Source organism: Sapajus apella, unplaced genomic scaffold (assembly GCF_009761245.1).
Source record: "Sapajus apella isolate SASKATOON/1434 unplaced genomic scaffold, GSC_monkey_1.0 scaffold1, whole genome shotgun sequence".
Classification (NCBI taxonomy): domain Eukaryota; kingdom Metazoa; phylum Chordata; class Mammalia; order Primates; family Cebidae; genus Sapajus; species Sapajus apella.
In genome coordinates, this window is record NW_022436941.1 from 8,001,100 (window position 1) to 8,025,246 (window position 24,147).

The 24,147-nt window shown below is 50.9% G+C and overlaps 1 protein-coding gene and 1 pseudogene across 2 annotated transcripts; both read left to right on the forward strand.

Annotated features, from left to right (window-relative positions):
- The first annotated feature begins 2,261 nt into the window (after positions 1-2,261).
- On the forward strand, positions 2,262-2,345 carry LOC116554351 (annotated as a pseudogene).
- A 10,560-nt stretch (positions 2,346-12,905) lies between these two features.
- On the forward strand, positions 12,906-21,266 carry SHROOM1 (shroom family member 1). Of its 2 annotated transcripts, XM_032254402.1 has the most exons (9): positions 13,486-13,548; positions 13,873-14,087; positions 17,556-18,584; positions 18,668-18,723; positions 18,918-19,124; positions 19,310-19,879; positions 19,965-20,106; positions 20,205-20,477; positions 20,599-21,266. In XM_032254402.1, exons 3-9 carry the CDS (start codon positions 17,598-17,600, stop codon positions 20,929-20,931), a joined length of 2,568 nt encoding a protein of 855 aa, XP_032110293.1. In that variant the 5' UTR covers positions 13,486-13,548; positions 13,873-14,087; positions 17,556-17,597; the 3' UTR covers positions 20,932-21,266. The 2 variants fall into 2 exon arrangements, with proteins under 2 accessions (XP_032110220.1, XP_032110293.1); XM_032254329.1 differs by lacking the exon at positions 13,873-14,087 and having other exon boundaries at positions 12,906-13,548.
- Positions 21,267-24,147: the final 2,881 nt, after the last annotated feature.

The window sequence follows — 24,147 nt, forward strand, 5'->3', positions numbered from 1 at the left end:
AACTGCTAACATGAAGCTGAGAACTACCATGTAGATACAAATGTGGTGTCAAGACTGGGACATGCCTTGACCTGATAGGCTCTGATGATAATGTAAATACTTCATTATGATATGATCAAATCAGATTAGAATTGATTAATAGGTAGCATTAGGCTAAATACTTTTGAACAGACTCCTTTTGTATTACTGCTAAAGATTCTTAATTTTGGTTGGGTGTGGTGGCTTATGCCTGTAATCCCAGCATTTTGGGAGGCCAAGGTGGGTGGGTCGCTCCAGGTCAGGAGTTCAAGACCAGCCTGGCCAATGTGGTGAAACCCCATCTCTACTAAATTGGCCAGGCATGCTGGCGAGCGCCTGTACTCCAGCTATGCGGGAGACTGAGGCAGAAGAATCACTTGAACCCAGCAGGCGGAGGTTGCAGTGAACCAAGGTCATGTCACTGCACTCCAGCCTGGGCGGCAGACCGAGACTGTTTCAAAAACAAAAAAGTCTTAATTTTAATGATTAGTAGACTAATTTACACACAATTGTAAAAAAGTCATGTGATCTGCAGGCACATGAACATCTGAATATGTGGCTCACAAATAAACCTGAGATCACCAGGCTTGCAAGATATCACCAGGCTTGCAAGGCCTGTGGGTAGAAGGTGCTCTGAATTAATAACTTAGTGCAAGATTGCATGAGCTTGCTTTCTGCATTTGTAGACACAGGCTTAAGACACTAGAGTGGTTAGAAACCTCAGAGGCCATCTCTTGCTTTGTACGTGAAGACCTTGAGCAAGAATGGGCCAATGTCAGGCCAGGTGTGATGTCTCACACCTGGATTCCCAGCACTTTGGAAGGCTGAGGTGGGTAGATTGCTTGAGGCCAGGAGTTTGAGACCAGCCTGGTCAACATGGCAAAATCTCGTCTCTGCTAAAAATACAAAAATTAGCCAGGCGTGGTGGCACATGACTGAAATCCCAGCTTCTTGGGAGGTTGAGGCATAAGAATTGCTTGAACTCAGGAGGTGGAGGTTGCAGTAAGCTGAGATCATGCCACTGCACTCCAGCCTGGGCAATAGAGCAAGAATCTGTCTTCCAAAAAATAAATAAAAAATAATGGCCAATGTCAATGACAATTCTCATATGTGTGCGTGTATGTGTGTGTGTATGCACACACACATAAAGAGAGAAAAACATACCATAAAGTTCACCATTTTAAAGTGTAAATTCAGGCTGGACATGGTAGTTCACACCTGTAATCCCAACACTTTGGGAGGCCATGGTGGGTGGGTCATCTGAGGTCAGGAGTTCGAGACCAGCATGGCCAACATGGTGAAACCCCATCTCTACTAAAAATACAAAAATTAGCCAGGTGTGGTTGTGGGCGCCTGTAATCCCAGCTACTTGGGAGGTTGAGGCAGGAGAAGCACTTGAACCCGAGAGGCAGAGGTTTCAGTGAGCCAAGGATGTACCACTGCACTCCAGCCTGGGCAACAAGAGCAAAACTCCATCTCAAAAAAAAAAAAAAAAGTGTAGGCCAGGCAAGGTGACTCACACCTGTTATCCCAGTGCTTTGAGAGGCCAAGGCGGGCAGATCAGGAGGTCAGGAGCGTGAGACAAGCCTGGCCAATATGGTAATACCTCATTTCTACTAAAAATATGAAAAGTTAGCCGGGTGTGATGGCAGGCGCCTATAACCTCAGCTACTCAGGAGGCTAAGCCAGGAGAATCACTTGAACCTGGGAGACGGAGGTTGCAGTGGGCTGAGATCGTGCCACTGCACTCTAGCCTGGGCAACAAGAGTGAAATTCTGTCTCAAAAAAAAAAAAAATATATAGAGGATCCAAATGAACTCCCTTTAAAGTCCTTGTTTCCATTCATGGCAGCACCTCCCTAGACCTCTCATTGCTGTGCCCCAGTGAGTGACTAAAGCTATTTGCTCTGAAAAGAATCCACCAAAAGGAGAGAGTGAAATAGGAAATGTGGCTACCTGAAGGAAATGATCAGCCCAGGGTCTAGTGTTTCTTTAAAATTTGGTTCGAGGCAGGTGGATCACTTGAGTTCAAGACCAACATGGTCAAACCCTGTCTGTACTAAAAGCACAAAAAGTTAGCTGGGCATGGTGACTCATGCCTGTAATTCCAGCTACTTGGAAGGCTGAGGCAGGAGAATTGCTTGAATCCAGGAGAGGAGGGTTGCAGTGAGCCAAGATTGCACCACTGCACTCCAGCCTGGGCAACAGAGTGAGACTCCATCTCAAAAAAAAAAAGCTGGTTCTCGGTGTTACAGCTCTTAGAATTTGTCTAGCAGTCTTTCTGGTTTTTTTTGTTTTTGTTTTTTGTTTTTTTACCAGAAAGCCCCAAAAATGTTAAACAAGTCAGTTCCCCAAGTGAAGAATGACAATGAGTCTGCCCATGGACAGAGCCATCAGGCCCTGGCTGATGCCAGGGCAGAGAGGGGTTGTCAGCAATGGCTCTCCGTGGAAGAAGTACCGATTTCCTTTCTGGCTCCTAGGACATCTGTCCCTTGCTTCTCGCCTTAAGTATGGGCCAATTGGTACATGAACACTCAATAATTGCTTGCTAATTAAGTCCCTTTATTTAATTTAATCACTTCCCTAGGAGAGCCATTTGGTGCCTTCAGTGCTGTTTGCATGGACTCTCCCAACTCCATAACCCTCACCAACACACATATGGGGCCTGGAGGCCAAGACCATTCTTGGCATGTTGCTATCAACTGTGAACTCACAGAATAAAGGAATGACACAGCTGTTTACATGAAGTCAGGTCTCCCACATGCATTTATTCAACAAACTCTGAGATTACTTCTGAGCCTGGTACTGCCAGGCATAGTCCTTTCCTTCAAAGCACTCACTATAGGTCTAATGAGGCAGACAGGCCACTAAATGAGCACATACTCTACAATGTAGTATTAAGTAGACCCGGAACAATGACCTCTACCTGCGGATATCAGAGAAGTCTTCACTGATGAGTTGATACTTGGCTCAGGCGTCATGTAACTCAGCATCATGTTGGGTCTTTACCAGGGACATTTGCAAATGGGGAAAGGAAGAAAAAAGGAAATTTCAGGACATGCCCAGTCCCCTGTGGGGGCAACTATGGGATGGAAGCCTGTGTCTCTTCCCTAGCCTGACTTCAGCTTTGTCTTTTTGCCTATGCTGCTGTGCAAAGAAAAGGCAGAATCAAGGTCAACTCTCCTTAGTACGGCAAGAGGAAAAAGCAACCAATCTCCACATTTTCTTGCCTTTGTTTTGTTTGTCAAGGGAAATCTTGTTCTCATTTTTATGGCAAATGTTTATGACTTTGAACCAGGAACTTGCCTGCCTTGTATTTCTCTTGTACTGCTTTATCCTGTTTCCTGACTTGCTAGTTTTGAGATTGTATAAGTGTTATTAGAGGATTTCCAGCAACATCAAAGGGCAGAGAGACTGCCTCCCCTGAACTCTGGGACAGCTATGGAAATCTCTCTTGTCCTCTTTGCTAGTAGTTGCTTTTCTCAGGGAAAGAGCAGCTCTGAACACCCAAATCTGGCTGGATTTTCCTCCTGCCTGACAGTATGTAAAAGGTATCTTGGCTCCACATTAGAAACTTCTTCGTTTCAAACAATAGCAAGCAGCTTGGCCTGACTCATTCAAAAAAGGAATGTATTGGGAGGAGACCCGGTGGTTCACAGAATCGACTAGAAGGCTGGAGAGCCAGACTGTGAAAATAAACAAGAACTAATGGAGGCTGTGCAGTGAGAGCAGGGGACAGGCCAGGATTACTACTGCCCTTGCACCCCCTGACTTGTGATCGTTTCTTACCTGTCCCAGTGTCTCTCTTTCACTCACGTAAGAGTTCCAGTCTGTGGAAGAAGTATCAAATTGATTAAGTCCAGGTCTCAGGGATGTACTGGGACTGGGCTGGCTTTCAAAGCAGGAGGGGGAGTTCTGTCTCCCCAAGACTTACACAATATGAAGAAAGTGTTCAGATGTCCACTACAGCCCTGTTTGCCAGAATGGTGAGCGAAGATTAGGAGAGGAGCTATCAGCAGCATGAGCAACACCTATGGGAGACCCCAGGTGGATAAACCTGTCCTTAGAGAGAAAATCAGGACTGGACTTTAGTTGAGATTGTATTTCTCGGGAGAAACTCAAGTGAGGAATGATGACAACTAACACCACTTATTGGTGGCCTACTGTGAGCCTGGCACTATTCTATGTGATCAAATCTCCCTTAATCTTTATCTGGCAGGCATGCGGTAGTATCCCTGTTTTACACGTGAGGAAATGGAGGGAGGGTCAGAAAGGTGAGACATCTTCCAGGTTCATATAGCTACTGGCATTCAAACTGAAGTCTGCCATACTTTGGAACCCACACTCTTTCCTACTTCACTGCTTTTCTATATCTGGGATACACCAAATTGAAGAACACTTTTTTCTCCCTGTTTCATTTTGAGAAATCATGGGTGGGCAGTGAAGCTGTCTATGAATCCTTCTCTGCCACTTCTAGGCAGTTGCTATCAGTTGCCATTTGCCAGCTAACAGACATATTCCTCTTTCATCTTGCTAGGTGATTTGCAAGGAAAGTCAAAAGCGTCTTGCTGCGTTGTTTTTTGTTCTGTTTTTTACTTTTCTTGCTGCTTCCCCTGAAATAGAAAAAGCTGCTAACTAGGACCTGAGGACCCTGCCAGGGATAAATGTGACCACAAACACAGTGCCCGGACTCTGATGAATGCTGGGTATACCCGCGGGCTTTAGAACAAAGTGTCCTCTGTGTGAGTAACTCACCAGATACGCCACAGTTAAACTCAGGAAGGTTTTCTAGGTGAATGTTTAGGGCATGCAGTCTCAGTCTCCTGAGCCACCAGCCAAAATTCTTCCACATGCACATAGCATGCTGTGACCTAATTCTGTACCAAGTCCATCACGCAGTTTCTGTGGCAGCCAGGGCCCAGAGATCACAAATTGGATTTTTCTTCCATTGAATATGTTGACTGGGTGACTCCTCAGCAAGCAGAAATCTGGGAGATTTAGCTCAAACAGAAGACAGTTTTAGGAGAGGGGCTTTCCGGAGACCATCTCATTCCATTTTATGATCTGGACACAAAAGGGACAGTCTGGCTATTCCTGGGCCTGAGGAGGCTGTTGCCTTCTCTGAGCAATGCTGTTGGGGTCTAGTTTAGAGCCTGAGATAGCTTCTTTTCTTGAAAACCAAAATGAACCTTAGGAGACCAGAAGAGCAAAGTGGAAAATCTCATTTGCCCACACTTATCTTTCTGGGGCCCACTGAATTTGGCAGAGAAGAAGCAGCCTGTATCCATCTTTCCCATGAATCCTCTTTTGTCCAAGGATGTATGAGTAACATCTGAATGAAGGAAGACCATGAGGATGGAATGGTTTCAGGCCTGGGGCTGAGGGCCAGGCTGGAGGAGAAAAGTTAAGTTATTCTGACCAAAGCAAACAGAGGCTGGGTGTCACCCAGTGTCTGCAGGGAAAAGGTGACATATGTGTACTTAACGGGAACGTGACAGCCCAGCACTCCTTCCCAGCAACTGCTGATCTGAAAGGGAATCTGGTTCAGTTCCTGGAACAGTCAGCCCTCACCCAGCCTCACCAAGAGGCCCTGCCTGTCAGGAGTCCCCCCTGGGGAAAGCAAGCCTCATTTTCCCTGCACTTTCTTCGTGTGCACTCTCTACTTGCCTGTAAAGCCCTATCTTTGGACAACTGTGGTGAATTCAGTGCATAATTAAAAAGCAAACAAACTTGCCCCAGAGGAACATTTACAATTTAGGTAGACATTTGTGTATAAGCAATAATTCATGCTTTGTTGAAATTCTAAAAATAAACAACATGATTTTGTTGAAAGATTTCTGACCTCTAATGTACTTTAACCAATACATTACCATCTCTGAATTATTGAGACGGCTATGTAGTTGCTGCCTAAAAGAAAGATACATCTGTTGCTTCAGCTATGAACTGTATAAATCCACTGTTACCACACACAAAGTCAATGGACACAAACTTGGAAAAATATTTGCCACACATTGGAAAAAGTGTTAATTGCCTTAATATATAAAGGTCTTTTTCTTTCTTGAGACAGGGTCTCACTATATCACTCAGGCTGGAGTGCAGTGGCACAATCATATCCAACTACAGCCTCAACTTCCTGGGCTCCGGTGATCCTACTGCCTCAGCCTCCTGGAGTAGCTGGAACTACATGCATGTGCTACCATGCCCAACTAATTTTTGTATCTTTTGTAGAGACAGGGTTTTGCCATGTTGCCAAGGCTGGTCTCCAAATCCTGGGCTCAATCAATCGCCCGACTCAGCCTCCCAAAATGTTACTAGGATTAAGGTGTGAGCCACTGTGGCTGGCCCTAAAGTGGTCTTATAAATCAATAAGACCAATAATCTAATAGAAAAATGAGCAAAGAAAATGGACAGACCCCAGATCACATACAAATAGCTTTAAAATACACAAAACAGTGTGTAGTCTCATTTATAATATATGCAATATAAATTAAGACATATTATTTTTACCTTTCAGGTTTCAGAGATCCAAAAGTTTGATAATGTACTAGGCATGGTGGCATGTGCCAACGGCAGTGGGCTACTTGCAGGGGACAGGCCCAGGAGCTGCCAGCCACAGCATTCATTCTAAAGAAGGGAAACTTGAGACCCCAGAGAGCAGGGGTTGATTCCACAGAGACTGGTGGGCAAAGGTGATCACCCCAAATTTCAATGGCACTGGGAACACTTACACACTCTGACCTGGACTAAGGTTGCCAAGATGGGCCATGGCACTTTAAAAGTTAAAGAGGCCAGGCACAGTGGTGTGCACCTGTAGTCCCAGCTACTGGGGAGGTCGAGGCAGGAGGATCACTTGAGCCCAGGAGCTCAAATCCATACTGGGCAACACAGCAAGACCCCATCTAAAAAAAGTTTGATAATGCACTGTGTTAGTGAGTGTATTAGTGTGATCTCACACTTCTGTAAATAAATACCTGAGACTGGCTAATTTATAAAAAGAAGAGGTTTAATTATTCATGGTTCTGCAGGTTGTATGGGAAACATAGGCTTCTGCTTCTGAGGAGGCCTCAGGAAGCTTCCAATCATGGTGGAAGATGAAGGGGAAGCAGGTACCTTTTATATGGCCAGAGCAGAAGCAAGGGTGGGGGTGTGTGGGTGCCACACACTTTTAAATGTCCAGATCTCACAAGAACTTACTCACTAGTATTACCACGGGGGATGGTGCCAAACCATTCATGATGAAACTGCCCTCATGATCCAATTGCCTCCTACCAGGACCCACCCCCAACATTAAGGATTACAACTGAACATGAGATTTGGGCAGGGACACAGATCTAAACCACATCAGTGACTACGTAGAAAAATGAGCACTTGCATACATTTTTTATGGGAATGTAAACTGGTATAGCCTCTTTGTAAGTGATTGACAATGTCAAATAGAAAATTCACGTACCCTGTTACAGCTATCTATTGCCATGTAACAAACTACCCCCAAACTTAGTGGTTTGCACTTTTATAATTATTTTGCTTATGTTTTTGAGTGTCAGAAATTTAGGAAGAGCTAGGCTGAGGAATTCTTTCCTGATCAGTATAGTGTCAGCGAGGGTGGCTGACACTGCAGGATTCGCTTCCAAGATGGTTTGGTTACTTGCCCGTCCAATGCCTAAGTGCTCCCTGGCCTCATTCCCCTCTCCACATGCCATCTCATACTCCTGGGCCTCTCCATATGGCTTGTATTGCTCATAGCTTAGTGGTCTCAGAGTAGTTGCGCTGCCAAAAGGCAGGAAGTGGAAGCTACCAGGCCACTTAAAGGCCACGCCCAGAACTAGTCCAACATACCTTCTGCTACATTCTGTTGGTCAAAGCAGTTACCGTCATCCCTAAGCTCATATCCAAGGGGATGGCGAAATAGACCTCACCTCTTCTGGGTAGAGTAGAGGCAAAGTCACATTGCAGAAAAGCTTGGGAGGTGGAAAATGTTTTCATGATTATCTTTGTAAAGTACAATCTGCTACCTGCACTTTAACCCACCAGTTCATCTTTTAGAAATTATCCTGTAAGTGGACTTACAAAAGTGAGCAAAAATATATCAACAAGGGTATTTGTTACTAAATTAGTAATAGCAAAAGACTGGATTAACCTAAATGTCCAATAATAGAGTTATTTAAGCCAATTTATTTGTGCCCATGCAATGGATAGCTATCTGCCTGTCTTTAAAAAACCTATGCACTGACTTTGAATAAACTCTAAGATATACTTTGAAATGAAAAAAATTAAGGTGCAGGCCAGGCACGGTGGCTCATGCCTGTAATCCCAGCATTTTGGGAGGCCAAGATGGCTGGATCGCCTGAGGCCAGGGGTTTAAGACCACCCTGGGCAACATGATAAAACCCCATCTCTACTAAAAATACAAAAATTAGCCAGGCGTGGTGGTGTACCCCTGTAATTCCAGCTACTCAGGAGGCTGAGACATGAGAATCGCTGGAACCCCGGAGGCAGAAGTTTCAGTGAGCTGAGATCGCACTATTGCACTCCAGCCTGGGTGACAGAGTGAGATTCTGTCTCAAAAACAAAAAAACTTTGAAATACAGGCAGGGAGAAAACCAGTTCCCTTATCTTCCCAGCCACCTACGCTTGGAGCCAACCCTGTCAGGAAATTTCACAGTGCTTAAAGGGACTGACTCATACCTGTTTCTCGACATTGGCAACAATTCAATGGAATTTCTCTGAACAGATTTTTCTTCAAAGGAGCATGTTCTGATGGTCACCATCAACATCATCATTGCTGTCACCTGTTCATTTGACATGACTTCTTTGTTTCATTGATTGCATCTTTTACCAGACTTACCCAAAAGGCACAAAAATGAGAAGTATGTGAAACATAGATACAACCAAAGGCCTGCCCTTGGAGAGTGCAGTCTTTTGGGGAAGGAAGCCCTGTTTCCAGCAGACTCCAAGATAAGGCAGAATGGTGATAAATGCAGCACCTCAATAAATGCTGCTGCCCTGCTCCTTGAAGCAGGTGCACCGTCCAGCAGCATGTGAAAACCCCTGGGAGCTCCACCCCAGAACTACTGAATTGGACTCTGCATTTCAACAAAATCCCCAGCGGAGCCAACAAGTGCTGATGTAATGAAACTTCAGAGAGCTTTGAGAGAACTGTGGAGAGGAAGACGAAGTTTGACTGAAGGAATTAGAGGATGTTTTACAGAAAAGTTATCATTTGAGCTGAACCTCATGAGATGTGTGCTATGGTTTGGATATGGTTTGTTTGACCTCACTGAATTTCACGTTGAAATTTGATTCTCAATGTTGCAGGTGCAGCCTGGTGGGAAATGTTTGTGTCATGGGTCTGGATCTCTCAAAAATGATTTGGTTTCACCCTCATGGTAATGAATGAGTTCTTACTGCTTTATAGTACCCACAGGAGTTTCCTCTAGAGCTGGTTGTTAAAAAGAGCCCAATACCTTCTTTCTCTTTCTTGCTTCCTCTCTTGCTATATGATTTTCATGCACTGACCTTCTGCTGTAAGTGATAGCTTCTTGAGGCTGTCATCAGAGGCAGATGTTGGTGCCATGCATCTTGTGCAGCCTGCAGAATGGCAAGCCAAATAAACCCCTGTTCGTTGTAAATTACCAAAAAAAAAATTTTTTTTTAAGTAGAGACTAGGTCTCACTATGTTGCCCAGTCTGGTCTCAAATTCCTGGTCTCAAGTGATCTTCCCAAAGTGCTGGGATTACAGGTGTGAGCCACCACACCCAGTTCCGTCTCTATTTTTTTTTTTAAAAAAGGTGCCTACAGAAAGAAATGTTTCTATAAATCCTTTATAATAAATCCTTGGAAATCATATATGAAACTAAGCCCTCATCTGTGTTGGGACTGTTGGGGACACACAGAGATGCGGAAATCCTGGTTGGGGTCTTGCTGCTGCTACTGACTCATCTTACCCACTCACTTCCTAGTTCTGCTCAATCTGAAGTCCAAATCCTGCTCTCCTAGGAAGGCTGCACTGACATCCATAATGCACAATTCTTTACACTGGTCATGTTCACATGACAGCATGGCCTTTGGAACCAGACACTAGGGGGTTAAGTTTTGCCTCTACTGTTTATTAGCTACCGGACCTTGACAAAATAATATCTCTAAGTCTCAGCTTTCTCACTTGTAAAATGGGGTTATACCGATGCCTACTTCTCAGGAGTAAGAGGGTTAACAAGATACATAGAGCACTTAGCACAGTGCGTGGCACTAACGAAGTGGTATTTAGTATTCCACCCACTGTCACATCACAGTAATCATATCCAACAAAGAGAGTGGGCATCAAAGCAAGAAACCACCGGGGCTTGTGAGGTGGGCTTTGCTTTGGTGTCATCAGTTCAGATTTCAAGTGCCAAAGCATGTGGAATGGAGGCCAACATCTCCCCAGCTATCAGCTTCTTGATATAGGGCCCGGTCAGGAACAGCAAGGTCTGTGGTTCCAATCCCGGCTCAGCCTAGCCATTTAAGGGGCTCTTCAAAAGAACTCTCCCAGACCTGAGGAAGTTTGAGATACTGAAGGGGGCAGACATCTGTCTCTTCATGTATTGGAAAAATATAAATATATGCATATTTCCATCCTCTGCATGTCCACTCACTCCCCCAACCACCATCACTAAGGAAGACTCCAGCTTTGTGGCAGTTTCTTCCCTTTTCTTCTCCCCAAGATTCTCTGTGCTTTTGTAATAAAGAGATAGGAAGTGTCAGTGCCCTCCAGCCAAAGACCACCAAGAACACACCTGTAGTCAGACAATTTGGGTTCACTGCTTTTTGAAGTGAGGGAGGATTCGTAGCATGGGAAACCATGTGGCATCTCAGGAAAAAAGCATTAGAAAGGACTTGTAGGATCTGGGTTTGCGTTAGTGGTTTTTAAGAGAGTTAGAGAAGCAGAACTTTCCTTTGTGCCAGATGCTGTCAGGAAGCAAGAGTAATTCTATGATTGGGTATATTAATAAATCTTATCTAGAAGGAGGAACAATTAGAGTGAGGCTAAAGCTGCAATTGGTGAAGAAGCAGCATGCATTCACATTAGCTTGGACAGAAAGATGTCTGGTCATTTTTGTGGCTTGGACAATGTTCATGCTTTTGTCTGTGTTAGACATGATCAGACTCCTGTTGCTTTTGTCTTGATCCATCATAGTTAAAGAATGGCCCTGTCTCATGTTGATATCCGGTGAAATGGCTTATGTCCAACGGGAAAACACTAAGGCCTTGCTGTGAATGTCAGGACAAATTCTGGCAACACCGAGGTCTAGTTGGGGCTTTCAGATATTAGGGACTACTTTTCTCTTTCTCAAAACAGAAGAGGCTAAGAGAGACATGGGTAGGCAGGATTTGTTTTCTGGGGACTTAGAGAGTTGCTGTAGTGTGTGCAGGAGGTGAGGGGTAGGTGGGTGGAGTGGGTTAATAAGAATTGCTCTGGACAGTGTGTCCCCATGGTTTTCAAGACACGTAAGTAAAAAAATAAGCAATTTTTTATTTTTTGAGACAGAGTTTTACTCTGTTTCCCAGGCTGGAATGAAGTGGTGTGATTTCGACTCACTGCGGCCTGTGCCTCCTGGGTTCAAGTGATTTTTATGCCTCAGCCTTCCAAGTAGCTGGGACTACAGGTGCATGCCACCATGCTCAGCTAATTTTTTGTGTGTGTTTTTGTAGAGATGGCGCTTCACCATGTTACCAAGGCTGGTCTTGAACTCCTGAGCTCAAGCGATCTGCCTACCTTGGCCTCCCAAAGTGCTGGGATTATAGGCACAAGCCACCGCCCCAACCAACATGAACAATTTAAAAAAATTTGTTCGTTTGCCGGGCTGTCTTTCTTCTATTGTGATGCTGCTGTGAGACAATGTGGATCAGGGTCTTAAAAACCTTAAGTCTTTCAGGCTGGTGCGGTGGCTCATGTCTGTAATCCCAGAACTTTGGGAGGCCAAGGCGGGTGGATCACCTGTGGTCAATAGTTTGAGACCAGCCTGGCTAACATGGCGAAACCCATCTCGACTAAAAATACAAAAAGTAGCTGGGCATGGTGCCGGGCGCCTGTAATCCCAGCTACTTGGGAGGCTGAGGCAGGGAGAATTGCTTGAACCTGGGAGGCGGAGGTTTCAGGCAGCCGAGATCAGCCCACAGCACTCCAGCCTGGGCGACAGAGGGAGACTCCGTCTCAAACAAAACAAAACAAAACAAAACAACAACAAAAGTCTTTCAAAGCCAAAAGGTTCTGCGGCAGTGTGTTAAAGCCTAGAGCTCCAGCTGAAGCTGGTGCCTGAGTCCAGATGGTGTTGAAGAAGGAGCAGGGCCCAGAGGGCACCACTCTCAGAAGCCAGGCTCAGATGTTTCTTACCTCCACCCCCAAGATGACCCAAGAAGAGAGTTCCTCAAACTCCCAGTGTCCCTAGGAAGTGGCAACCTTGACTCCTGGCCAGAGTTCAGAGTCCTGGTTGTTAACACCAATAAACCTTTATTTGCCAGGGATACTACCATGAGAGGATATGGTCCCTGAGCCCAGCCCTGCTGATCCTGTGGGAGGGGGAGGACAGCAGGGGACAAAAGCAGAGACCTGAGAGCTGGAGAGATTCAGCAAAGGGCTCCCAGCCCCTCTCAGGAATGGAGCATTTCTTGGTAGAGTGGTATTCATGGAACAGTTTGGAAACCTGGGGCAGGGAAGCCTGAGGACACAGCAAGGAGCTCAGTGGCAGGTGCAGGCAGAGGATTCTTTGGAGAACGGAGGTCCTGAGAGGTGAGGGCCTCGAGCACCAGCGTCCAGCCTTAGTGGGTATGCATACGTTCAGCTCCCTGAGGACCCCCTCAGGGCAGCCAGGGTGCACAGAAGTCTAGGGGCTTCCCCGTGCTCCGCCCTCCCTCCCCCGGCCACCCCGGTAGCAGGTGGAGGGCCCAGGCCATGCTGAGTAGTGGGAGAAATGGAAAGAAATGCGACAGGAACAGGAGACAAGAGCCCATGGTGGGAGTCAAAGAGCTGGAGGAGTTTTGGAAATGGGAGTCTGGGGGAAGAGTTGATCGAGGGGCGAGTTACTCAGCGGGGCAGGTGGGACGCACGAGGCCCTGGCAGCTCTGTTTTATTGGCGGGGCTTGGAGAGGAAAGTGGGTAGCCATCTGGCGCCTGAGGGCCCGTTCTGGACCTCCCCACCGAGGGAGGTGTCGGGCCCCCAGGGACACGGTCCCCGAGCATTACGGGAGCTGAGGACAGGCTGGAGGCCGGTAGGCGGTCGCGTTAGTCGCCTTCCCACCCCTTCGCTCAGGTTTTTCCGGCCTAGGGCAAGAGGTCTGTGCCTGGCGCGGGAACGCACTGTCCACCCCTCCGGCCTGGGACTGGGCCGGCGCGCGGACGCTACCAAGAGGCGGTGGTTCCCGCCCCCGCGGCCGGACGTGGCGCCTCCCCTGAGGCCGCGGCCGGAGCCTGGAGGTGGGGTCGGAGCCGGAGCCCGGGGCTCTGATGTCACCGCGGCCTCGAGTGCCCAGGAGCGCGTCTCGGCGGGAGCCTCAGGTAGGTGGCGGGGGCGGGGGCCGGGGAGTCCGCTTCCCCCGGGAGGTCGGCGGGGCTGCAGGCGGACAGGGGTGAGGGGCGGGTGGCGAGGCGGTGGCCGCGGGGCAGCCCGGGCGTCGTTCGGCCGGGACGTGTCCGGCTCGGCGCCGCGTCGGGTTGTGCGAGTGGAGTCGGACCCCTGCGCGCCTCTCCGGGCTGCACCGCTGTGAGGCTGAGACGCGACCCCCTCTAGGCAGGCGGCGCGGCTCGGGGGCGCGGCGTGTGGCTTGGGGGCGCCGTGCTGTCTCACTCCGCCACCCTCCGCTTCTGCCACTCGTCGCCAAGCCTCTGGAGAAGCCGGGTCCTTCCCTCCCGGGCCCGCGCTGTCTCCTGCGCGCGATCCTTTCCCGACGGTGAACCCAACCGGAAAGGCCGAGAACTGCGCGGGGCCGCGACCATTCGCTCTCGCGCCGCTCCACGTGTCTCTGCCGCCCCCTGCGGCCGCCAGGGCCTGCGCTTCTCTCCCTTCCGCGCTTAGGCTCCCAGAGCTTGAAGCCCAGGTAACCGGGTCTGTCCACGCCCCAGACCGTCTCTCTCCGGGTGTTGCCAGCTTCCTGCATTTCCTGTGCATGGCACGGACCTCGGGTCTTCGGAGATTCTGCATGTGGGGAGCAGCGACCGACGAGCCCTTAAGTCAGCCGCTCACTGGGAGCGAGGATGCTTAGTGGGGTGCACTGTCGGTCCTGACAGACCGGGAGAATGGGGGGACGCTGGGGACAGGGAGAGCCGGTGAACTTCCCAGAACGTCCGCCTAGCCAGACTTAGCGGTGGGTACTGGGGTTCGAGATGTGGTCCAGGACCCAGGAACTTAGTCTGGCAGGGAGACAGCACCCCCACAGTGAGCCCAGTACTGAGGGAGGACCCGCCGGCAGGGGCGGCCTAGACATCCACGGAGAGGTCAGATGTCAGGCGGTCTTGAGGGAGATATGAGCTAAAGCCTGATCATTTGCTGTGTTTGAGGCTGTCCGTTCTGTGCCTCCTCGGTCACCTTACCTGGATCTGTTCCTATTGCCTTGGTGTGATTTTATCCACCGGAAACTGTCTTCAGCTATTTCCTCAGTAACCTCTAACTAAAAACCTGGGTTTTGCCTGGTTCACCCTCCCCTGCTCAACTCCAGAGCCACATCCCAAGTGCTGCCAGACTTGTCACAGACACCGTGAAGCCCAGACTGAAGGAGCACTAGACCCCAGGACCATTACCAAGCCCCAGCTGCCTCCTTTCAGACTGGTGCCTCCACCTGCCAGACCACTAGCTTTGAAGGCCACACTCATCTTTGTCTCCTTTTCTTCTCTGGCTCCTTCATTCAGGTGACAAGTATACATCAAATGCCCACCCCAATTCCCCCTCCCAGGACTCCAATTTGGTGGCTTTCTAGCGGGGAGTCCAGGCTGCTCCCCCTTCTCTGGTGAGGCTTGGCAAAATGTCTGCAGAGCTCCTTAAGCTCCACCTTCTGGACGCCCTCCCTTTCAGCAGCAAGCACAGGCTTGGCAGCCCAGCCCACAGGTGCCACTGCCACTGAGGTGGGGACCCCTAATATAAGGCTACTCCCAGCCACAGGGGCTGGCTGGACTGCAAGAGGCTCCCTGCAGCCAGATAAATGTGAAAATACCTTGTTGTCTTGTGCTGAGGGACCCCCCACAAAACACATCAAATCAGCTGGGTCCTCTGGGCATGGTAGGTTCTGCAAAGGACACAATGTGAGCAGCCTGCATGGACGTCAACGTGATAGGGCCACCAATGCAAAAGTATCTTCAACAAATTACAGTCAATAAGGAAACATGTATGTACACATTTTGATTACCCATTCAAGCTGTTTTTATTTGGTGAATTCAGAATCCTTTGTTAGCACAGCAACTCGTCAAGATTTTTAAGACCTCTTTTGAGGAAATATCTTTGTATTTGGTGACTCCTATCTGTAGCTGCAGCAAGCCACAATGGGCAGGATGGGTGGCATGAGCTAGTGCTCCCAAGCTGGACTCAGAAAGAGTAGGAAGAGAAAGGGCTAGTGTCTGAGCAGTCAGTCAGGGTGGGCTTCCTAGAAGAGGTGACTGTCCTCCCAGGAGCTGGTACTCAGAGTAGTTTCTTGTCCTCCTAAAGTTTAGAGTGGAAATACTTTGCAAAAGAGGTCCCCAACCCTAAGTGTGAGGGCTGACCTCCTGTGCTTAGTAGGCATACAAATGTCCCCAGATGGGTGACATCAAGATATTCTGGTCCTAGGTCTGCTGAGAGCCTCTCCTGGGAATGTTGTAGGTACTGCCTCTCCCTTTTAGGAAACATCATATCCTCCTACCACTAACCCCTGTTCTTGCCCTAACCAGCAATCTGTAACATCCTCGGCCTCAGGGACGTGGGTGGAGGGTGACTCTGAGCTCTCAATAGTGTCTAATTGGCTCAAATAAGCCTGCTTTTTGGTCCTCACCCTAGCTGCACTCCCCACCAAGCAGCTTAGAGAATGCAAGCCAGCCCCACAAAGTCTCCATAGTTGATAGGGAACCCAAAACCTCAACATTACCCTTTCCCAAGCCTCAAAATTGCTCTCACCCTGACCCAGGCACACCCACTCAATTCTTACCCTTGATCCTACTCTCAGGATTGGAAAGGATCAATTTCTGGTCAGTCCTGCCCGAAGCTGTGCTTACCTGCTCTGTTTGTACCTAATATTGCATGAGTAACCTCGCCAGTATCTATGGTGGCAAGTGCTTCACCCATTCTCTCCTCTTCCCCAGAAAAGACTAATAGGGAGGGAAGAAAGATGTGCAGAAGCTAAGGTGCTCTCTTCCTTCTCTGCCGAGGCCACCCCTACATCTACTCCCTGCAAGTCTGCCCTTTCCCTTGACATTCAGCAAATATCAGTTTAACACTGACCACATGCCAGGCACTGTGCTGGGCACTGAGAGTGCAGTGATGAAGAAGAACAGGGCCTGACCTCAGGAAGTTCAGGGGCGTGAATGGGAGGAGGGAATCAGAAGCAAGCCAACAGGAACAGTGTGGGGTGATGTGGGCCGCTCAGCACACTGAAGGGATCCCAAAAGGTGAGAGACCTCTAACCTGAGTCCTACAGGAGAAGCAAGAGTAGAAGCAGGGCAAAGATGGGGGTCAGCCCACCATTCCTAGACAAAAGGCAGAGTCTGAGAAGTGGAGACCAGATTATTTTGGAATCCGCCCATAGTGCGTGGGGAGGTAGGAGTGACTTTCCCACAGTGGAGTGTAGGCTTTGTGACGATTCAGGCTGTTGAGGGGCAGGAGGGATGGTAAGCTGCCTTTCAGCAGGGCTTGCTTCTAGGAAATTGATTCTGGCTGCAGGGAGTGTGGAGGCAGGCCTGGATTCCAGGCGGGCTTCTGCCACTTCCCAGCTGTGTGGCCCTGGACAAATCATTTCCCCCTCAGATCCTCGTCTGTAAAATGCACACAGCTGTTGTGACGATCAAAAAAAATATTTACATAAAGCACCTGGAACCGAACAGGCACAGAGGGAGGGAGGAACGCTGCAAAGCTGCCTCTGCCCCTTGCCCTGGGTCTTCCCCCACCCCTCCATTCTTGGCTCCTCTGTGGTCTCAGAGTGTTCTTGACCATTGTTTATCAGGGAAGGATCACATGAAGAAGCCAACAGAGCAGCCAGGAAGCAGCCTGGGTGGAACAGGGTTGGGGAGAAAAGGAGCATGGGTACATTCTCAGCGTTCCAGAAGGTCTCAGGGTAGAAGCTGCTTGTGTGGGCAAGGGGAGCCCGGCAGGGAATGAGCTGGTCTCAATTCCTTCCCCTGAGCTGGGCCCTCAATCTTCAGAGGTGCTCCCTGGGAATGGTCCTACTTCCTATGCCCCCTCTGATCCCAAGGTGATGCTGCCAAAATCAGGGGAATGCCAGCGCTTGTGACGGTGTGACCAGGGAGGGGAAGTTTAGTACGCGTCTGGCTGCGCCCCAGCCCTCACACGGAGCTTCTCACCCAGCACCACGTCTGTGTTTTCTCAGGATCCAAGGAGCCAGCCAGCCTCAGCATTCATCTGCGCAGCCATGGAGGCCCTGGAACCTGGGGATGACCGCGCCTCCCCGGCCTCGTCCACTAGCGGCCTGGACCTGCGGCATCTATCCCTGCACGCGGACTCGGCCTACAGCTCTTTCTCCGCAGCCTCTGGCGGCCCTGAGCCGCGCACGCCGTCGCCGGGGACGGACCTCTTTCCTTACCTAGACTGGGACTACGTGCGCGTGGTTTGGGGCGGCCCGGCCCCCGCCCCGCCCGACGCTGCCCTTTGCACATCCCCGCAGTCCCCTTCGCACATCCCCGCGGTCGCCGCCCGCAGTGGGCCGCAGACACCAGAGGTCCCGGGAACCCCGGGGTCACTGAGCAGGCAGGCCACCCCGCTGCTGTACGCGCTGGCGGCGGAGGCGGAGGCCGTGGCTCGGCCTGCCGAGCCGCCCAGCCCGCCGGCCTCGAGGGCTGCCTACCGCCAGCGGCTGCAGGGTGCCCAGCGGCGAGTGCTACGGGAGACGTCATTCCAGCGCAAGGAGCTCCGCATGAGCCTGCCCACCCGCCTGCGGCCCACTGTCCCCGCACGGCCTCCGGTGACGCACCCGCGCTCTGCCTCGCTCAGCCACCCTGGCGGGGAGGGAGCGCCCACGCGCTCCCGGCCTCCCGCGCCAGGAACCGCCGGCCGGGGTCGCCTAGCCAACAAGCAGCGGAAGTGGTGCTTCTCGGAGCCAGGAAAGCTGGATCGCGTGGGTCAGGGCGGTGGGCCGGCCGGGGAATGCCTGGGTGAGGCCTGCTCCAGCTCTGGCCTCGCTGGGCCCGAGCCTTTGGAGTTCCAGCATCCAGCACTGGCTAAGTTTGAAGATGGCCAGGTCGGATGGCAGCCTGACAGGCAGCCCCAAGGCGAAACGGACCTGGACTCCAGGTCCTTGAAGCTTGGTGATGTCTATAAGCCTGCCAGTCGGAGTCGGATCGCCTCAGGCGAAGTCGTGGGTTCCTGGGGTGGATCAGGAGGGACCATTCCCATTGCCCAGGTATGGAGACAGGAGATGCAGGTGGGGGAGCAACTGGGAAACAAAACTTGAGCCACAATTCAGTAGACTGTTCACCCTTCCAGGCTGTTCCCCAAGGAGCAGAAACCCCCGGACCATTGCTTCAGACCAAACTTTCCAGGTGAGAGACACAGACCACTCTGTGGACCAAGTTGGGGGAAGGCAGCTTGTATAGGTTTTGCTCAACAAAGGAAAGGGCTTCCTATCTCCCGCCAGTCTGAGCCTTCTGATTCTTTTGCACCCTACTGTCTCCCTGGTGCAACACCAAGAGCTTCCTTACTGTCACTGTGGTCACTATGGGGTCCCTGCCTCTAGGTTCTTGCCTCAGACGGAGGCTGCGGTGGTACATCATGCAGAGGTACCCCAGAGCAGCCCTACTGACTGTGAGCAGAGGATCTCAGAGACTTGCACTGTGCCTGCCCGGCTCCCTTCCCTTCCTGATGAAGTATTCCTGGAAGAGGACCCGCTGGTCACAATGAGATCACCACCAGACCCCTGTGCCTCCCAGGGACCCCCAGCCAGGTAATTCCCTCTTGCTGCCAAGCATCGTGAGGCACCCCCCAACACACACATCTATGAAATGCTAGAAGGGTAGGAACCCTCTCTAGCTGAAGCCTGGTGATGGGGGTAGGGACAGATGGCCCTCGGAGGCCACCATTTGTCTGTGGCTGGAGTTTTTCTTGATTCAGTGTCTTTTCTGCTTCCAGTGTTCATGCCTCTGACCAGCAGTATGGAACTGGCTCAGGCCAAAGAACTGGCCAGGCTACAGTCTCCCCAGAGTACCTGCTCTATGAGTGTCCAGGAACTGCAGGGGCAGATGACTGCTGGCAGGGGGTGAATGGTTCTGTAGGTATTTCCAGACCCACAAGCCATACCCCCACTGGGACTGTAAATGACGACATCCCAACTATTGACCCCACTGGACTGACCACCAATCCCCCCACAGCTGCAGGGAGTGACCTCCTCAAACCTCTTCCAGTTGATGCTTTGGGACTTTCAGGCAATGATACACCAGGTCCCCTTCACAACACTACCCTGGCCAGGGGCACTGGCCAGCCTGGTTCCAGGCCCACATGGCCCAACCAGTGCCTGGAAGAGCTGGTTCAGGAGCTGGCCAGATTGGATCCCTCTCTAAGTGACACTCTTGCTTCCCAACCCAGCCCAGAGCCACCCCTGGGCCTGCTGGATGGGCTGATTCCTTTAGCAGAGGTCCGGGCTGCAATGCGGTCTGCCTGTGGGGAGGCTGGAGAGGAGGCTGCTGGTACTTTTGAGTCAGGGTGAGTGAGGGGTACCAGGGATTCTGAACTCTGAGCCCCTGAAGTTGGGGGCAGGAAACTTAGAGAGCTCTGGCTTTGTTCCCAGGTCCTATCAGCTCAGCTTCACCCAGCCCTTGCCAGCTCCTCAGGAGGAGGCAAGGCTTGAAAACCCTGCCACCGAGCCTATGCCTGACCAGCCATGTGGCCAGGAGCTCCCTGTACCAAACGACAGCATCCAGGGCAAGAAAGTGAGTGGAGGGGCTGGTGGAGGCTGGGGGTGGGTAGAAGCCCAGAGCCTGGGCAGAGAAGTCAGGAGCCTGGCCCCAGCCTTGAGCCTTCCCTGCAGGTGGAGCTGGCCGTCCTCCTCCAAAAGATTCTTCAGGACCTTCATACGGAGCAGGAGCGGCTGCAAGGGGAGGCCCAAGCATGGGCCACGCGCCAAGTGGCTCTGGAGGCTGCAGTGCGCCAGGCTTGTGCCCCCCGGGAGCTGGAGCGGTTTAGCCGGTTCATGGCCGACTTAGAGCGTGTGCTTGGCCTCCTGCTGCTGTTGGGCAGTCGCCTGGCGCGCGTGCGCCGCGCCCTGGCCCGGGTGGCCTCAGACAGCGACGCTGACGAGCAGGTAAAAGAGGTTCAGGTTGCAAGCGGGTAGGGCGGTGAGGGGCCTGCTGTCTCTGGCTGGAACCATTCCGCGAGCGGTGGCGCCCTTGCTCGGCTCACCGCACCTCTTCCGGCGGCTCCAGGCTTCTCTGCTGCAGCGACTCCGGCTTCTGCAGAGGCAGGAGGAGGACGCTAAGGAGCTGAAGGAGCACGTGGCGCGGCGCGAGCGGGCGGTGCGGGAGGTGCTGGCGCGAGCACTGCCAGTGGAGGAGCTGCGCGCCTATTGTGCCCTGCTGGCCGGCAAGGCCGCAGTCCTGGCCCAGCAGCGCAGCCTGGACGAGCGCATCCGTCACCTTCAGGACCAACTGGACGCCATCAGGAACGACCTTGGCCATCATTCCCCATCTCCCAGGCCGGCCCGGCCCCCAGGGACCTGTCCTCCGAATCAGCCACACTTCCCTCTCCTCCTTACCTAGTTATAAATGGAGAGGGTGAGTAGCATCACCCCTACCTCTGCCCCACATAAGTGGGGTGATGCTGATTTATTCTGTGCTTTTCCCTTGAGGGATTGGGGAGGACCCAGGCCAGGCCTCTCTGAGATATTCCTCCAAAGTGTTCTCATGTGGCCTTACCCAGGTCTTGTGGGTTATTTGGTAATTAATTTATGGATCTTAAAACTGCAGTATTCCCCCATTTTGTGATGAGAGTGCGGGGCTGTCAGGGGTTGGTTGGAGGGAGGAGACAAGGGAGAGTAGCACTTAAGGTGCAAAGCAGCCTCTTTTTTCTTCAATAAAAATGGTTAAGAAAAGTGTGTGTGTCACTTGCAGCACAGCTGTGGGAGGAGTGAGGGGTCTTGTTTACACAGTCACCAGCCCTGCCTGACTAGAGCAGAAGAGGGATTTGCTAGCAGAATATCAGTCAACCGCAGCAATGTTTAGTTAGCCTGGAGAACCTGGCTTGAAAACAGGAGGGATCAGGGAAATATTGGGCTTTCAGCTCCACTGTCACCAGTATTTTCTAACTCTTCCAGTGACTGTGTCACAGCCACAAAAGCCTATGTCTGATTGGCTGAGTCCTGGATTCCTTAGCTGGCTTCTAGCCAACATCCCAGCTTCAGCAGTGAAAATGGGAGTCCTGTCTCCTTTCAAGACTCACATGGGCTCAGATGCTTTGCTGCCTAAATGCCCTGACAAATATTCAGCACACTTGGACATTTGGGGATATCCATTCCAAAATGAATGTCTGCCCCCAAATGTCCAAGAAAGAACTTTCTTCTTCCAGTTATGTTATCAAAACTGTTTATTCTCCTCTCCTTCAGAGACTCCCCCTCCCCCACCACTGCCCCCTGAGGCGGGCGGGCAGTCGAGGGTGGGAGCTGAAGGTGTGGGGTAGGAGACCTCAAGACCTTCCATGCTGGGACTAAGGACCTGGAGACACAGCTGTGGTTGTAATCTGGGGGTGGGCTACAGTTGGAAGTGGGAAGTTAGGGGCTGGAGTGGTATGACATGCAGGACTCCTCAATGTGTGCATCAACACCCTGTATATAGAATCAAAGTTAGGTTCGCAGATACGCATGCTGAAATCTGCGTCAGCCTTTGTAACTGCAAATGCTGGGGACAACAACATTGTTCCACAAATATTCGGTGTATTTTTGGAAGCTGGGCACATTAAAAGGCATGTTTATGTGTATTTAAAGCCAACTGACCCCCAAGTGAGAAATCTCTGCTTCTGGGCTTGTTTTCTGATGCGTATTGTCACCAAGTGCCACTGGTTGAGAATTTTAAATGGTCGTATTCATACCAAAAGCGTTTGGTATAACAGTTGTGCTATTGAGCACAGAACAATGCTCACATTATGCCTTTTTATAAAAAACATATGGGGCTCCTGCTGAGGCCTTTGTGGGTTCTAACATTATGCTTTGCTTTGCCCCTTTGAACACAGTGGGCAGGGCCTCCACTCCAAGGTCTTCAGCCTAGCAAACATACTCAGAGACACATTCTGGATGGAAGCTGCTAATTTCTGCCTTTTCCTCTGTACAGTCCCTGTTGCATTATTCCACTGTGGTATTCTTAGAAACACAGCTACGGCGTGGGGGTGGGGGCTCAGCCTATAATCCCAGCGCTTTGGGAGGCCAAGGTGGGCAGATCACGAGGTCAGGAGATAGAGACTGTCCTGGCCAACATGGTGAAACTCTGTCTCTATAAAAATACAAAAGTTAGCTCGGTGTGGTGGCGTGTCCCTGTAATCCCAGTTTACTGGGGAGGCTGAGGCAGGAGAATCGCTTGAACCAGAGAGTGGGAGGTTGTAGTGAGCTGAGATCGCGCCACTGCATTCCAGCACTCCAGCCTCGACAGAGTGGGTGAGGACAGAGTGAGACCCCTCTCAAAAAAAAAAAAGAAAGAAAAGAAAAGAGAAAAAGGAAAAACACAGCTAACATCTCCATTAAGACAATGGGAATTGTGCATTTCAAACAACGCACCCCCAGCCCGGCTGGGCATGGGGAGCACATGTCTGCCATCTTCATATTAAACTGGACCTCGGTTGCGTGCTGGGTTTTTCCACGGGGAAATAAATATGAGGCTTTTGTGTTCGTCCTTGCCAGACCGGAATAACCCTGCAAATAAGGCCACACCTCCTGATATGGATCTTGCCTTGGTCTTCTTGCCGCAGGTTTTCTCCCTTCCAAATCGTTATTTCTCCAGAGGGCAAGAATGAGCTCGCCATTATTTGTTCCATATCAGCACCACAGATTCAAGACCGGGACCAGAAGCCCGGTGAATGGACCCTTCAGGACACTGCCAGAAGAGGGCGCTGTCCTCCTTTTGGTGAAAGCTGGTACCTACGCTTCGCCCGCCACACGCAGCTTCTCCAGCTACCAGGCCCTCTAGGCCAGCCACAGGGACTTTGACTTGCCCTGCTGAGCAGTTCTATTAGGCCCGAAAGCTAGAGCTGAGCCTTTTGCTTCTTTCAGAAAGAAACTCTGACCAGCCAGGCAGCGAAAGGCTAGCTGTCTTTTCTTTGCCACTGGGCCTTTATTAGAAAGTTGCTGGCCAATGAAAAGTGGGAGAGGGCAGCCAGGGGGAGGGGCGTGGGGGGATTTAAACGCACACCGATTAAATCATATCCTCCTAATATGAATTTAATCAGTGCATTTTTTGATCTGGAACATCAGTATCAAGAAAGAGCCTTGTGTAGTCTCCCAGGGTGGGAAAGAGGGTCGCATGGGTCCCTATTGGGGTTTCTGCCCCCACCTCCTTTAGCCGCCGGCGCCCCTGCCCCATCCTCCTTCCTGGCTGCCTACTGCGGTGCTCTTGGGCTTTTGGGAAGCGCAGGCTGCGGCTGGCATCGTTGCTAGGCAACAGGCAGCCCGGCGGCCGCCTTCCCTGCTCTCTTATTCCGCCCCCGCTGCTCCTCCTAATATGGATTTAATCAGCGTACGTTTTACCTTCAGGCAGTAAATTGGAAACGGAACAGGGAAGCCATGTTCTGCGGTGCCCCAAACCGGCGCGCAGTCTGTCTTGTATATCCTGCTCGGCACAGAACTTACCCCTGAGAGCGGCTGGTGCAAACCTCAGGGCTCCTCATTGGAACAAATTGCCGTGCTGTGCATTCACATGTAAACCAGAAGCTTAGGAAATTTAGGCCAAACGTGGTTGAGGGCTGCAGAGAGAAAGAGGTGAAAGGGTCATTTG

Bases quoted from the DNA above. Each gene is read 5' to 3' on its own strand.
- SHROOM1 (XM_032254329.1), top strand. From the start codon at position 13,498: ATGTCACCGCGGCCTCGAGTGCCCAGGAGCGCGTCTCGGCGGGAGCCT. The intron at 13,549-17,555 runs GTAGGTGGCGGG...GTGTTTTCTCAG, and splicing joins CGTCTCGGCGGGAGCCTCAG to GATCCAAGGAGCCAGCCAGC. The intron at 18,585-18,667 runs GTATGGAGACAG...TCACCCTTCCAG, and splicing joins GGACCATTCCCATTGCCCAG to GCTGTTCCCCAAGGAGCAGA.